General features: G+C 33.4%; 1 protein-coding gene across 1 annotated transcript; it reads left to right on the top strand.

Annotated features, from left to right (window-relative positions):
* The first annotated feature begins 147 nt into the window (after positions 1-147).
* On the top strand, positions 148-15,460 carry 5PtaseI (inositol polyphosphate-5-phosphatase A). Its single transcript, XM_018455486.1, has 11 exons — positions 148-530; positions 9,680-9,721; positions 9,819-9,919; positions 10,603-10,690; positions 10,770-10,833; positions 10,911-11,131; positions 11,225-11,365; positions 11,661-11,822; positions 11,925-12,110; positions 12,207-12,272; positions 13,490-15,460. Exons 1-11 carry the CDS (start codon positions 468-470, stop codon positions 15,101-15,103), a joined length of 2,748 nt encoding a protein of 915 aa, XP_018310988.1. The 5' UTR covers positions 148-467; the 3' UTR covers positions 15,104-15,460.
* The last annotated feature ends 661 nt before the right edge of the window (positions 15,461-16,121 follow it).

Here is a 16,121-nt window from a genome sequence, read left to right as displayed (position 1 = left end):
GTGAGAAGGAGAGTGACGTAGCGACAGAGACGGATGGATAGAGCGAGAAAGATAGGTGCGCGAACGACCGACGACCGACCGATAGAGCGACGTTTGTTCTGTTAGCAGTGTGCGAGTCGAGTCTCCTCCGTCGTCGTCTGCGAGTGCGTGCGAGCGACGTGCGCGGCCGCCGTTGATCGTCGCGCGGACACGAGTGCTGCTTGGTGCTGCTGCTCACTGCTGCTAGTGTTCGTCCGTTGCCGTCACTCAGTCACTGTCGCCGCCGTCGTCGTCGGTGTAGTGTAGTGCGGTGCGGTTTGCTTCGCTTCGCTTCGAGAGTGTCGACAAACCGTGACTCCGCGGCACCGCAGTCGTTATCGTTGTCGTCCAACGACAGCCGTCACGGTGCGGACTGTCCCTCAAGGATCGAGAGACCAGGGTACCGAAGCTCCAGAAATCAGAGCCCACCACCAAATCCGATCGCGAGAATGGCGAGCAACGCTGTCCCGGTCCTCCTCATCACCGCGAACGTCGGCAGCATCTTCGAAGAGGTACGTGCGTACTTATTTTATACGATGTGTATTTGTATATCGTTGACCCCCCTCGTGATACCGTAACCGGCGAGACGAGGCGCGGCCGGCCGAGAACCAAGCCGATCGATCGATCGCGCGCACGTCTTCGATTTCGTGCGATTATTTATCCACGCGACACACGACCTACTTGCTGCCGCGTCGCGTCGCCGCTGCTCCGTTCTCCTCTCCTCTCCTCTCCTCTCTCTCGTCTTACCTGTCGGATACCGCTGCTTTGGATTGCGCGAATTTTTTGTACATTCGTGCATACGCAAACGGTTTCGCGGTCGACACACGTGCCGAACGATCGGCTCGTTTTAGGTAGTCCGCCCGGTCGACCGCGAGAAAGTCGGCGCGACGAAATTTAAAGGTCCGATCCGTCCAATCGTTGTACTCCGGGACTCCGGCCTCTGAAAATTTTCGTCTTTCTCTCTCTTTTTCTTCTCCCTCCTCCTTCCACGTGTTTTAATTATGCGCGTATTTTATTTCGACATTTCGATTTGTTAAGTCCTCGATGTAAAAACCGTGAGATGTTGCGGACTCGCTGAAAGTTTCGCGTGTCCTTATTCCAGGCCATTATTCTGTAGCTCTTAAATCTCAAAACGCGACTTTTTTGTTTTCGACGTTTAGAAGTTTTGGATTTTGGTGTCACTTGGACGCATCCACCTGATTTTAAAATATTGCCCATTTGTTACAACGACACAACTAAAAAATTGCTATTTTTATGTTATACTTGGAAAAAAGAATGGAAACGTAAAGAAAAAAAAGAATACTTTAAAAAGTAGAATGATTATGTTGAAGTGACTAAAATTGAGATAGATACAGGTCTGAAAATAATTTTGTTGGGCCATTAAAATAATTAAAATAATTAAATATGTAGGAAACTGAAGCATGATGTCATGAGCAATGCTGCAAAGTTTTGACAACCAGTTTGAGCGACCTAAAAAATTATTTTGATAGTCCAATAAAATTATCTTCACGTTTATACTATACTGAGACAAAAAAATTGTTCATTTGACAAAATTAATTTAATTTGTCTTTATTTTTTTTTGTTGAAAAATATATGTATTTAATTCAAACATTATATTTCACTTAAATACATAAATTTTCCAACGGAAGAAATAATAAACTAAATTAATTTAGTCAAATGACAACAATTTTTTTAGTGTAGCTAATTTTTTAATTCTTCAAAATCATTTTTCTGTAAAGAACATATCTTTATTCCTCTATAATCAGTTATTACAAATTACATTTTAAAATTAATATTACAAAATTTTAATTGATTCAAAATTATTTTTTAAAAAATCTTATTTTTTAAATTGTGTCGCAAATGATTGATGTTTTGTTATATCTATGCTCCGAAATATCATAATACATTGTGTAAAATTGCTCAAAAAATCATCAAGTTATCTCTTTTAAAAATTTCCAAATTTTTAAAAAGCCTTTTGTTTCTAAATAACTAACGACAAGAAATATTCGGAACAGTTTTCAAACATACAGATATTCCCAAGATTTTATAAGAGAATTTCTAAGATTCCATAAAAGAAAATTATTAATAAAAATAGAATTTTTTAAAAAAGTAAAAATTGCCAAAGGAGAAAGGCTACGAGTCAAAACTAGTTGTTAATTGCTAATAATTAATCTATCTTTAATATCCAATCGATATAAACATTTAATATATAGACCTTGTGCGATATTCAATCTGTATATTTAAATATTTCACGATTCTGTAACCGATATTGCGACCCCTTTATTTTTATTTTTATGTTTAATTGTTTAATTTTTATGTTTTACACTGAAAATGACCTGATGAAAGTTGAAACGTCTATATTAAATGTTTATATCGATTGGATATTAAAGATAGATTATAATTATTAGCAATTAACAACTAACTTTGACTCGTAGCCTTTCTCCTTTGGCAATTTTCACTTTTTAAAAAATTCTTGAGTCAGAATATTTTGATTATTTAAAAAATAGAATTGTTAATGTATTATATTTTTTACCAAGGCATGTATTTGAAACACTTTTATTTGAAAAACAGTATTTGTAAAACAATTGTATTTTGAATACAAAGTTTTCAATAAAACCATTATGTGGTATACTACACACGATTGGGAAATAAGGACCCTAAATAATGGTCAAGCTAGATTTAATGCTTAAATAATTCTGTGTGAATTTATATACTATATATATGTAGTCCTTTTTCTGAGGACTTTTTAAATATTTTCGCAATAAATTTATTTACAGATTTTCAACACATTGAGATTTTTCTAATAGGATGTCGATAGAACATCAAATTATTAAATTGCTTATCAATTTAATTTGTGATATTATTACAGTAGTTCAATCGGCTTGCGTTTCAAGACCGAAAATAATTTTCGACGCGCAGTTTAAAAAGAACTATACATATATGTAGTATGTAAATTCACACAGAATTATTTCAACACTAAAGCTCTAGCTTGACCATTTAGAATCCTTAAGGCTAGGTCCATAACCTTGCTTTAAGAGGCCGTAAACCGTAAGCTTTAAATTGTAAGTGACGATATATCGGCCACAGAACTTATGCTTTTAGAATATATCGTGTAATATGGTTTAATTAATATAAATTAATAATAAGAGTGTTGAGAAAAGAATAAAACAATAATACACAAACGGCGTTTCGAGCCCGATTGGGTCATTCTGAATGTTAATAACGATGTGATAAGTATATATATAATTTAAAATATAAAACGGTTTAAAATTGATGGATAAAAAGATAAAAAAATATAAAAAATATATATGTACAGACTTCTGATAGATGTAAACTAGTCACATAAGATCGCATCCTGTCGTTATTAAGTTGATGTTACGTCCAAAATGCTGTGTCATTAGATGTCAATATAAAAAGCTCTTTGTTTGACAAAATCATTGTGCGTAAAAATATTCGTTATAGATATATCGCAATTATAAGTATATCAATTCGAGGTCTTTAAATGTATTAAGTATGTTATAGTGTCCAATAATAAAAAATCATTAGTATCTGTCCGCATACTAAAACTTTTTATATCAATAAAAATATAAAGGTACTTGTGAATTGAAGCAATATTGCGAAGACACGTCTTGATTATCAGGCTCAGAAGTACAAAGTTATCCACTAATTTTAAACCGTTTTGTATTTTAAATTATGTATGCACTTATCACATTGTTATTAACATTGAGAATGATCCGATCGGGCTCGAAACACGTCGTTTGTATATTATTATTTTATTTCTTAATTATATTATATCTTCATTTTAAATATTGTTTTCTTATGGTTCGTAGTCCTTCTCAACACTCTTATTATTAATTTATTTTTAGGCCCTTTAGGCCGTAAGTATTGGATTTTGGTCAATATTCGCTTAAGTCTAAAGGTCTAACTACAATAGAGAGTTTTAGGCCCTAACAATAGTCGTAAAAGATGTATTTCCGGTTTAGTAGATCGCAATTGTAGTCGTAAACGAAATGAACCATTTCCATTTCGGTACTGCCTACGGCAAGCGTCTTGCGTCACTTTGAGGCTATGTTTGACGACGATTTTCAGTATTATCAGTGAATCAGTGAATTCATAACTGTTGCAACTGCTGAGAAAACTCGATCACTATTTTGCATGTAACCTCAAACAGTGTATTTTCTGATTGACTTTATATCGTAGCTGCCGCTACGTCGTCTTCATTGCAGACAGACGTGGTTGTAAAAATTGTGCTACTGCTTGCGTCTTATTACATTACTGCCTACTGCTAATTGTATTATAGCTGGACCTTAACGGTTAAAGCCTGAAGACGTAAAAACAAGTTTAAAAAGACAGAAATTATTGCCACTTAATCTCTTTCGCCTCATGACTTAAGGTTTCTTAAAGCAAAATTGTGGACCTAATGATTGTATTTTGTATTTTGTATTTCAGCAGAGCACATAAAAATATTTTGTATTTCATCGGAGTATATAAAAGTATTTTTGTATCTCAGTATTAATAATTGAAAGATTGAAAGTGTTTTGTATTTTGAATTTCAAATATTATGTGTTGATTGACAATCAATCTTACTATTTGAATTACAAAATATACAAAAAACTTTCAATCTTTCGATTTTAAATACAAAATACTTTCATGCGCTCTCTGCTGAAATACAAAATGCGAAATGCACTTGCATTGCAAATACTGTGTTTTGAATAAAAGTATTTCAAATACATGTCTAGCCCTGTCTTTTTATCGAGTTTAAATGTTCGTTCCAATTTTTTTTAGTTTGTTACGATGACAAACGCAAATATAAGAGAGCGTGAAATTCCTCGTTAAATTTTTTCATAACGTGTAAAAAAAAATACGACAGTATTTTATATAAATTAGATATACAATCCGCGACACAAGAATTAAGCTTATCTTTTACTTTCGCCATTTCTTGTTATTGACACTGTCACGTGTTTCACAAGCGTCACGATGAATACATGTATAAATTTACAATAATTTCCCATGTGAAATCTACGATAATACGATACCGCGAAACGAATTGTTAGCGTGATTATGTAACTTGGAAAAGTTTGCGAGAAATATGTTTACAAGCTTTCTTTTGTCCTTCGTAACGTCCGATTTAAACGAAACGTTCTCTTTCGCGTTTTTCCAAGCGGGATCTAGTTGCGACAAACTAAGTATATAGGTATTCGAGATGAAGGAGGAGGAGTTCTCGTTGAACAATCGATTACCAAATTGAGAAATTTGCTCCTCGAAACGCTTTCTAGTGCGCTTTGCATTCCTGATATCGATTTCCCAATGCGAAAAAGAACCTTGTACGAACTTGCATAAATAATTTCGATTATTTACGACGATTAAGCGCAATTGTATTTAATAACGGAAACAAATAATAATAAGTGAATCGCGCGATAATGGGTGCTTTCCATTTGATGACACAAGTCGACACAAGTGTCGTTCCATCTTTGTTACTCTCTGAGTGTCAAGAAAGATAAGGACTGCGCGCAATCAAAGGAACAGAGAACAGAGAATAAGAATTTCAGCCTATCAGAAACCATGTACTGTGGAATACACACAGTTTCTGATCAGGTTAAAATTTTTATTCTCCGTTCCCTATATCCTATTTGGCTGCGTTCAACAGAGAAAACTAATCAGTTAGCGCTTAGTGATTCTTTAATATAATTAGTTCTTGCCTTTAGTTCTTCATTGGATCTAAGTGTATAGGAACCAATCATATTAAATAATTATTAAGCGCTAACTGATTAGTTTTTTCTGCCGAACGCAGCCTTTGATTGTGCGCAGCCCTATAGAATGATGTTTGTGTCGACTTGTGTCATTAAATGGAAAGCACCCAATCTCTCGATAGTCACGTGGATGGAACGGTCGGAAACACTCATACCCGATATCGATTCTCGAGTGCGTGCACCGACGTTTGTTGATACTTCCATCGAAGCATCAATTTTCTCGTGTCGCACTATTATAGCATTCGATTGGATGTACTAATGCATATTAAAGTCGTTGTACCCTGATCTAATCCAAGTTTAAAAATTAAATGTTAATAGTTTGAATTATAAAATACATTTTATCAAATAGCACAATAAAGGTACTATTATAAGAGTTTTATGATTTAATCTATTTCTTTTTTTATATTAAACACATATCTTTACGTCTATTTGTGTACAACGGCTTTAATGTGCACTATTACGCATTGAATGCGCTCAATCGAATTTGCTACTAGATATCAAAGAAGCAATGGCACTTCAATTCCTAAAGTTAAATAATATTTTATTATATTTAATTTATATACTTGTTAAAATGTAAATCAATCCATTTCTGTAGTTAGTTTTAAAGTAAATAATATATTCATATATTAATGTTGTGCACTTAGTAAATAATAAACTAACTTTGAGTCAAATTTAATACATTTTCTTGAATTAAATTATTTAACTACATTGTTTCAGTCAAATTAACGACATATTAAGTGCACGAGCAGTGCGATCTATAGAAATGATTAAAAATATTTCGAATTGAATATAATTTGACACTATAAATTTAACATTGCGTCATCAGAATTGTGAAAGTCACGGGGAATCGTTTGCATCAGCACTAGAGATCCCTATATCAGAGTCTAGTCACGAGTGATTTCGTCAAAATTCTACTAGAGAGAGAAAGATATATATATATATACAGGGTCTCAAAATATTTATAACTCAAAATATTATAGCAAGAAAGTTTTGGAAAAATTTAGTAAAAAAATTATTTGTAACGAACCCAGATTACAACGCGTGAAGGAAAACAGGCATCGCCTACGATAAAAGAAAAAGAAGATAAAGTTAAATTTTTGTAAATATTTAATATTTTAGGCAATAGTTTCTGAGGTATAAAGGTTTAAATTCAAATTTAAGACAATGATGATAATTTACAAATACACTGAACCAAAACTGTACGTAAATACAATAAAATATTCATTGAATTATGAAAAAATAATGAAAATTGGTCCAATGAATTCTCATAATGATTTAGATTGTAAAACTATTACTAGAATTCATTGCAAGACTGAATATATAGTTGTATAAATGAATCCAATTATTATATCAATGAATTAACTACATTATTATATCAATGAATTAACTACATTAAGTCGGACATTAAATCGGACATTGATTAACGATCATTCACTGGACCAAAAATAAACAAAATTTTTTTTAGTGTAGATTCTAGATAATTTAAAACAAACAAGAAAATGAAGCGGGCAAATGAGAGCCACGCCTTTAAAATTTTACATATTGTTAGAGATAATATTTATTGGCCTGAAAAAGAGCCAAAACGTCTAAATAAATGTAATTTCTTAACACATACTGTTCATTGCACCTCATTAACTGTGCGTGACTCTTATTTGTCTGCTTCGTTTTCTTGTTTATAAGAGTTTAAATATGGCCAATTATAGACTACATTTAGATAGTCACCTGTGAGTATTAGTGAACTTGCTGAAGTACGCACTCGTTAGCGCTCATTAATATCGTAACTCATGAACAGGTGTCACCTAAACGTCTGTAATTAGTCATTTTTAAACCCTTATTGTTTCAAAAAATACTGCTTAAAATAAAAATTTATAAATAACTTTTTCATTTAATTTTTTGAGAACTTTCTTACAACGGTATTTTGAGTCGCGAATGTTGGAACATCCTGTATACTGTCTTCCTTTATATGTATATATTGGGTTGGAAGAAAAGTAATATCGTGTTTTTAGGATAAAATTATATACTATTATACTATGGCGATTGCATCGTCACAAGTATCCATCTTCGCAGAATTTATCGGTACGAGACAAAAGACACATATATATATATATATATATATATATATACACACACACACACACTTGACGTACGTACACATATTTAGTTAGGTATGGCTATACACGAACCATCCGCGTTGGTCGCAAGAAGACAATAGCCCTTTAAACTCGTAAATTTCTTTCGACGATCTCGAGCTTTCTTTATATTGATTGCATATTAAAGCAGAGTAATCGGACCATTTAAACTGTACTCTAATTAATTTGTAATTTGTCATTTAAACGATTACTCTTCGCGAATGTAACAGGATTATTTAAAATTGACCGAACGTGAGAATGTGAGAGGTCGAGACTCTAATCATTTTTATTTTATTCACCAAACTAATCTTCAAGATACTATTATATTCAGTGTTAGAGCAAAGTTTCAGCTTTAAAAATCTGTTTTTTAAATTGCAGTACTATGATTTTTAACGGAATTGTGAGCAATCAAAGTCAAAATACTTCTTTCATTTAACCTACGATAATTCAATAATAAAAAAAAATCTTAGTAACATTTTTAAAAAACGAATTTATAGAGAAAACTTTAACCCTTCATGGTCACACTGGGTCAAAATCACCCGAGCATTTTGTGAAAAATTTAATTTTAACACTAAAAAAAATCGTAAACATATATTAGAATTTAGCGTGAAAGACTATGTACATGTAACTTGCACGCTAAATTCTAATACATGTTTATGATTTTTTTTTGTTAAAATTAAATTTTTCACAAAAATGCCACTGTTCTATTTTCTTAAAGGATGAAAGTATATACTGTATTTTTTTTAAATCATTGCAACTAATACTGTCGATTTAGTAACTCTTTAAAGATGGGTCGGGTCATTTTAACCCAAAGTAACCATCGTGTGGCTTTTTAAAAGTGTGACCATAAAGGGTTAAACTTTCACGTTAGAAAATTTTTGCAATTTTTTTTGGAGCACGTGACAAGCTCACAAAGTGAGAAGAATATTTCCAATTTTGTCTAGCTCATAATTTTGATAAAAATTACCATTTCACACAAACTCAACATAGTAACCCTTTGAAAGTTTTTAATTTTAAACTTTAAAACTGTTTTTTTTTTAAATTTAAATTTTGTTTATTTTTCACGAATACATTTCATACACTGAGAAAAAAATTTATTAAATTTTAATATTTCTTTGAATAGTCCTAGCGGAATATTTACTTACAATAAATAAATATTTAGATAAATGAAAAAAATGATAGTTAAATCGAACTAATGGTTCTCGTATTTAATAAATATGTGTTTACATTTAGTAAATATTCCGTTAGGACTGTTTAAAAAAATATTTATTAAAATTTAGTAATTTTTTTGCTCAGTGTATATAATTTTCAGCTAAAAATACACGACACATTACTTTCCTTTTAACCCAATATATTGTACTATCTCATTCTGACTTATACTTGTTCTAATTTACTGAAGTTGACGAAAACGATGAATCAATTAAAAGTTTGTCATCTCGTGATCAGACTCTGATTTTTAATCAGAACGAGTCCGCATGTTCGTCGACGTCGGATCAGCCAGATTTGCGCGCGCGAAAGAGTTCTCCATTACCACGATCGATTATCGTATCCGTCGTTTGCGCGAAACTCAGAGAAAAGAACACCCGTCGCGTGCTTTTTTGTCGTCGCATCAGGAGAGGGTGCCATGGGGGAGGTTGGTGGTGTGCGCCGATAAAACCTTGCGCGTGACGTTAACAATCTATTAATATATCCGCGCGCCCTCGAACATCTCATTAAGCTTTTCTTTAAAGTGCACGAAGTATGAAGGATTCATAGATTGATACGAGCTATCTCTTCTTGCAGCCTAGTGTCATGCTGAAGATATGGACGGAAGAGTTTTTATCCGTAAGTACCATCCCCGTACGTTTTATGCGATTCGCTTGGCGACGCCGGCGATGCACGACCTTTTTTTTTTTTGGTTACAAGTGGAGTGCTTTTTCAGACCATATCGAGGCTGGATCCAAAATTTATAGCGCTGCACTGCCAAGAAGTAGGTGGAAAGAATTACGAGCAAAGTATGAGGCACGTGGAGGACTTTGTTAGGTAAAGGTCACATTTTTCATCTGGGTTCAACTCGCGTTCCAACTGTTCCTCTCCGTGATATATAATTATAGAAATAAATAGACGTATTTATCATTATTGTCACTTCTAACAATAGGTTGTAATAAAGCAAACAATAAATATGCAGCATGATAAATTACACGCATACAGAGAGATTGAGCGTTTTGTAGATTCTGAAGGTATCGTGTTATAATCTTATTATTGGAACTTCTTGAAAGGTTTCCAAGAGCTATAATATTTGGCTATAATTAAATTATTAAGATAGCCTGTATACACTCGTCTAATGTTGTTTTTGTAAAATATTCCAGTCGTATTTATAACGATCATTTAACTTTTGATCTTTATCATTGTATCGATATTATGTATTTAAACCTTTTATAAATATACCAAAACAAATAGCTTTCTTTTTCCACATATATGATATTGAATATGATTTAACGCATAACTGGCAGAAAGGGATAAAAATAGATGCATCACGCGTGATTCTATAGTTGAGTGAGTCACTTCAAAAGATAAGTTGATTGTATGATATTGACAGGGGAGAAATGTATATATTACATATAAAAAAAATTGTTTGAAAAATTTATTTATAGAGATTTTCATCTGAAGCTTATATCATATTTTTCTACTGCAATTTAATGCATAATGAAACATGTTATTTACAGATTACTTATGTCATCGGAAGAATTAAGGTTGTTTGACAAAATTAGGGTATTTCTTGACGAGGATTATTCATCCGCTGAACATTTTACGGTGAGTTGTGGAATATAACTTCTATTGAATACTCAATTGCTTTAAATAAAGCAATATTCTTATCAAGATTCTTTTGTAGGCTCTAGGAAGTTTCTACTTCGTGCACGAGTCTTTAAACGATGTTTTATTATGGGATTTTAATGGTACGTACCATATAACTTCATTTTAAATGGTTCCCAATAATCATATGTAATATTTTTCTATTATTATATGATTTTAGAATTGTCTTTTATACCTGTAAATGGAAAAGATGTCCACTCGGGCAACATAGAAGCAGTTAGTACCAAAGAGAAAGCTAAGTTTCCTCAAGAATTTTTCCCAGAATGCAAATGGTCCAGAAAGGGTTTTCTGCGTACCCGATGGAGTATTAGTGGAACAGTTTTTGATCTCATAAACATACACTTATTTCATGACGCGAGTAATTTTATTGCTATGGAGATGGTAAGAAATTTTTACGATATTATTCGGTATACGTTAGTATGTGTTTGTGTGCGTGTCGATTTATTTTTTAATTTGATAATTTTTTTTTTACAGTTTCCATCGGTATACAGTAAAACACGCAGAAGAGCGCTCGAGCACACATTAGATAAATTTCATAATGACAAATATCCAAATGTGCCGTATTTTTTATTTGGTGACTTTAATTTTAGGACAGACACAGCAAGTGTAATAAAGGTGAGACTCCATCAGCAGCTACGATAATATTTTGATAAAAATCAAGGAAGAAATTAGAAACAAGGAAGAAATTAGTATATCAAAAATTCTTAAAAACATATTAATTTTTCGTAAATAAATTAGTATTTCTATTATTGTTAAAAGCAATATTATTTAACAGTACAACTGTGTTTTACTTTGTATATGTCATACGTTTGAATTGTTGTAGCAAATGAATAATATGTATTATTGTATATAAATGAAATAATTATATTAAAATCAAATGTATTACAGCACTTTAATTTATCTTTAATAGAAACTGACAGAAAATACTCAAGAAAAGAAGTTATCAAATAAGGGAAATATTTCGAAATTGCAATTTCACAACCAAAATGATGATCTCATATTAACGTTAGGCAAAAAAGAATTTTCTCACTATGAACATCAGAACATTTTCATCAAAAATAACGGTGAATGGGTAAGTTACATTTATGTATATGATATACCATATAATATGGTATGATCCATATTCAATCGATAGATTAGAATGCCAATAATTGAACTATTCATATTTATGCAGTTACGCGACTATGATAAAGAACTGGGGGACTTTGAAGGAAGGTTGTTCGAGTTTCCAATCAACTTTGTGCCAAGTTACCCGTTTCAGGAAGATATTAACGAGCCTGTAAATTATATGCAAACAAGAGTGCCAGCTTGGTGCGATCGGGTTTTATTGAGCCCCACTGCGAAAACGCTAGTCCAAAATGTACGTGCTTCTGTGGAGTTTATATTCGCGATGCACATCGATTCTAAAAGTGAATTGTAGAATTCGTCAGTATAAAGCTTATGTTCCTTTGTACAGATTGATGATTCCAAGGCAGTGGAGTACGGTATAATCGGCCCAAATACGTGCATGGGTGATCACAAGGTAAGATTAAAAGTTTTTTCCAATTACCATCTTTCTCTTACATTTATAAAACGATACTACGACATTTTTTACTTATTATGCTGGGAACATATACTTACACACTGCCTAGTTCTTATTCTGATGATCCATTCTTTCAATTATTATGATGCAGCCTGTTTTTCTGGAGTTTCGAATGAATCTCTAAGCATTAAGGTACTTATCTATGAACTGTCTGTCTGTTCTTATCTGAAATCCCCTATGTCTTTCACGTCTCTTATTCTGTTAGTATTTCGTTATCTTGACAATAAACATAATAGGGGCTTGTTTAATGTAGCACCTCCACACACGTAGTATCCTGAAGTATTTTATTTCTACATTACTTTTTGAATCTATTTCTTTCTCTTATAATTCTTAACTTTATTATCGTTATCATGGAATAATCGTACTTTTTCAATCTAATTATCAATTATCAACGCATTGTAACGCTCCTTCTATTTTTTTTTCTATATTGCTGAACAACATTTTGTTTCGACGCACGAGAATATTTATTATTATGTAATAGCATGATAAAAAGCGATAATCACTAATGATTTTAAAATTATGTTTAATTTTGGAAACATTATATTATAAAAAACATAAATATTGATATATATAAAATAAGTTGTATTATATTGTTAATAATTAATTATTATGCAGTATATTAAATTAAAGTACTGATCATATTCTACAGGCAGTATTATACTTAGATTAGAGATTGAAATGGAATTTGACCAATCAAGGCAAAGTTCACTAAATTTGATATGGTTTTCTTTCTTTTGATTGGTTAAATTTCAATCTTAATGACTCTAATCTGATGCGGGCATTACAGTATACAAACACAATATTGTAAAAAATATTACTAATATAAAATGGTGTGAGATATAAAATTTTAAATGTCTAAAAAAATATATCATAATTTTTATACTTGGAAAATGATTGTCAAATATGATATTATAATGCTTGATTGAAATATTGATTCTTTAAAGTTCTACGCGTATATTTGGTAAATATCATATCGATAAAGTTAACAGATTGAAAAGTACATTACTATATATCATTATACCTTTAAAGATGAAATGTTAGCTTGAGATCGTCTACCTGTCCCATAGAATCCTATAATACACAAACCCTTCATAATCATCTTATCATTTTCTTACTATAACGCACGATAATACATAAAGATTCATTACCATTTACAGCCAGTCTACTTGAAGGCTACTCTCGTCTCGGATGCAGGTATGCTAGACTGCTGCAACTTGCCAATTGCACCTGAGTTTTGCTTCCGAGTGCCCAACAATTACTTGGAGTTGTTGTCCATGTTGCCTGATTGTAATAGTTACGCTAACGTGCGTTCGGATTCTATTTCATCTAATCTGTTGCACGCAATACCTGTTAAGCATGATCCTTACACACCAGATAGTATGGACAGTCCGAGTCCAAACGCGCTGATGGCTTCCGGAGAGGTTCCGGATCTATATACGGATCACATCGACAGCAATGTTGGCGGTGATAATGCGACGTCAATGCTGCGATCGACTCAGACATCGAACACGTCAAGGCGACACATTGATCGAGCTGTGTCGCCGGCTTTATTGAAGTCCAGATTAGAACTGATTGTGCAAAATAAGAAGCACGAGGATGCGGATCTGGAAGTTGATGTCTCGGACATCAAGAGAAGTCCCAGCGAGTGCCATTTGCGTTCCTGGTCCGATGCTGACGATCAATGGTGCGTAAGAAAAAATAGATGCAACAGCGATGTGTCGTGGCAACGATCCCACGTTTTAACAGAAGCTTGGGTCCAAAGTAAGGGACAGCAAGGTTATCATTCCTTCAGTAATTTTGCGAACCAATCTTCCTCGAACTCGAGTCCTCCGGACATTGTCGACGGATTGCCGCCCGATCTGATCATACCGAAGATAGCAATAATAAATGCAAGTAACTTCGAGTCGAACGCAAGCTCTACATACTTCCACGACGACCGATTGAGTAATTATTCGGAAAACAAACTGAGCACATATTCAGATGGCCGCACAAAAACACTGAGTGGCGATGCTGTAAGTTCGGAAAAGTCAGAGATTTGTGACAAGATGGATGAGGAAGAATGCAGCAGATTGAGTCCAAGTACAGATAGAATAGTAGGAAAGGAGAATAACACATATTTGAAAGACCACAACGAATTGATATCAAATAAAGACTTGTACTTTGAAGAGGACGATAGAAAATTTATCGAGGATGAATGCGATATGTGTAAGGAGACGAAATGTCAAATAGAAGCGCAAGCTATTGTGAGAAACACATTTTACGTGCAAAGTGACGTTGTTTCCGATAGAACGAATGATAAATTGACTATGGAACGGAATGTTCCAGATGAATCTTCTTTCAAAAACATACAATACACCGAAATCTTATTGGAAAATCAATCGAGTTCTCTACAGGCATTACGGAGAAGGCGTGAAAAAACCGATATGAATCTAGACAGAATAAATGTAGAAACTCTCGATACACCACACAAGAAGGCTGAGACGAAGATAGAACCTCTTAGAGATCAAGATTGCGACAGTCACGTGATAAAGATATGCCCAGATATACAAGCGGTAAGTCACGACGCAGAGATTACAAGTTGTGAGAGCAAACAAAAGACGTGCACCTCGAAAAATACAACGAGAAGTAATTCGGCGCACAGTCAGGATATCAGTGATAACGCAGGAAATGTTAGATTAAAATTGAAAGCTTACAAAGTCACTGAACGATATAAGAGCAACATTATGGAAAGACGGACTAGATGTAGAAAGTGTTGTTGTGTAGTATCCTGAGGATTCGCTTTAGTTTGCATCTTAGAGTTTGTGTATAATGTTCCTCATTTATTTAACGTATTGAGCATTCATGCCGAATCGAGAATGAAGAAATATCAATGGCTTCTTCTATTTAAAAATATTGCACAAATATGACTCTTATCGAAATCATACTTCTCTGCTCTCGATTTGTCTCGGATGCTATAGTCGCTATCACTGCGATGGCAATCAGGTATACTTTTTTCTACTTTACATAGAGTATTCCTTTCATACAGTTTATTTCCTTGTCTTCTTGATGTACTAAGTAATGATCAAGACAGTTTACAGTCTCACATCATCGTTTAGTGTGTATGTGTGTGCGTGCGTGTGCGTGTGCGTATGCGTATGCGTATGCGTGTGCGTGTGCGTGTGCGTGTGCGTGTGTGTGTGTAATTATAATTTATTTTCACATAATGTGTATATTATTTTCTTGTTAACGAGGTGCCTAATTAATCGTAAATGCAATACATTTCTTAATGTGCAATTTGTAAATACGCATACGTATGATTATTGAAGGAATTACGAAAAGACATTTTATGTTATTTATTGCCGCTGACGTTTTAAAAGTGACCCAAGTGTGACGTAGAAAGAAGGATACAATTTTAGTTATTAATAGTTTCTCGCTTACGCCTCGCGCTCGGTCGTGAAATATGAATTTCGTACCCGACTTCGTGCATGTCGCGTGAAACATTTCGGATGTGAAATGACACTCTGCATGTGCATGGCACTTTAAATGTTGATGTTTTACGCATATTTCTTAGGAAATATCCGAGTGATATACAAAACTGTTTCCTCCGTTATAATCGTACAATTTATAACCAGTATAACAACATTACGTAATGTTACATTATTTAGAGCATGTGGATATGAAAGTAGTGATATAGTTACGCCGCTATACAGTGTCAGCAATACGTACAGACTGATGAAATCGTTACCAGTATACGAGGCACTTTTGCGAGCAGTGCTACGTTATCCTATTATGCTATTTTTAAACCTAAAG

This window comes from Mycetomoellerius zeteki, unplaced genomic scaffold (genome assembly GCF_001594055.1).
Source record: "Mycetomoellerius zeteki isolate Tzet28-1 unplaced genomic scaffold, Tzet1.0 scaffold481, whole genome shotgun sequence".
Lineage (NCBI taxonomy): Eukaryota > Metazoa > Arthropoda > Insecta > Hymenoptera > Formicidae > Mycetomoellerius > Mycetomoellerius zeteki.
This window is presented reverse-complemented; position numbering and strand designations above follow the sequence as displayed.

Bases quoted from the DNA above. Each gene is read 5' to 3' on its own strand.
- 5PtaseI (XM_018455486.1), top strand. From the start codon at position 468: ATGGCGAGCAACGCTGTCCCGGTCCTCCTCATCACCGCGAACGTCGGC. The intron at 531-9,679 runs GTACGTGCGTAC...CTCTTCTTGCAG, and splicing joins TCGGCAGCATCTTCGAAGAG to CCTAGTGTCATGCTGAAGAT. The intron at 10,834-10,910 runs GTACGTACCATA...ATATGATTTTAG, and splicing joins TTTATTATGGGATTTTAATG to AATTGTCTTTTATACCTGTA.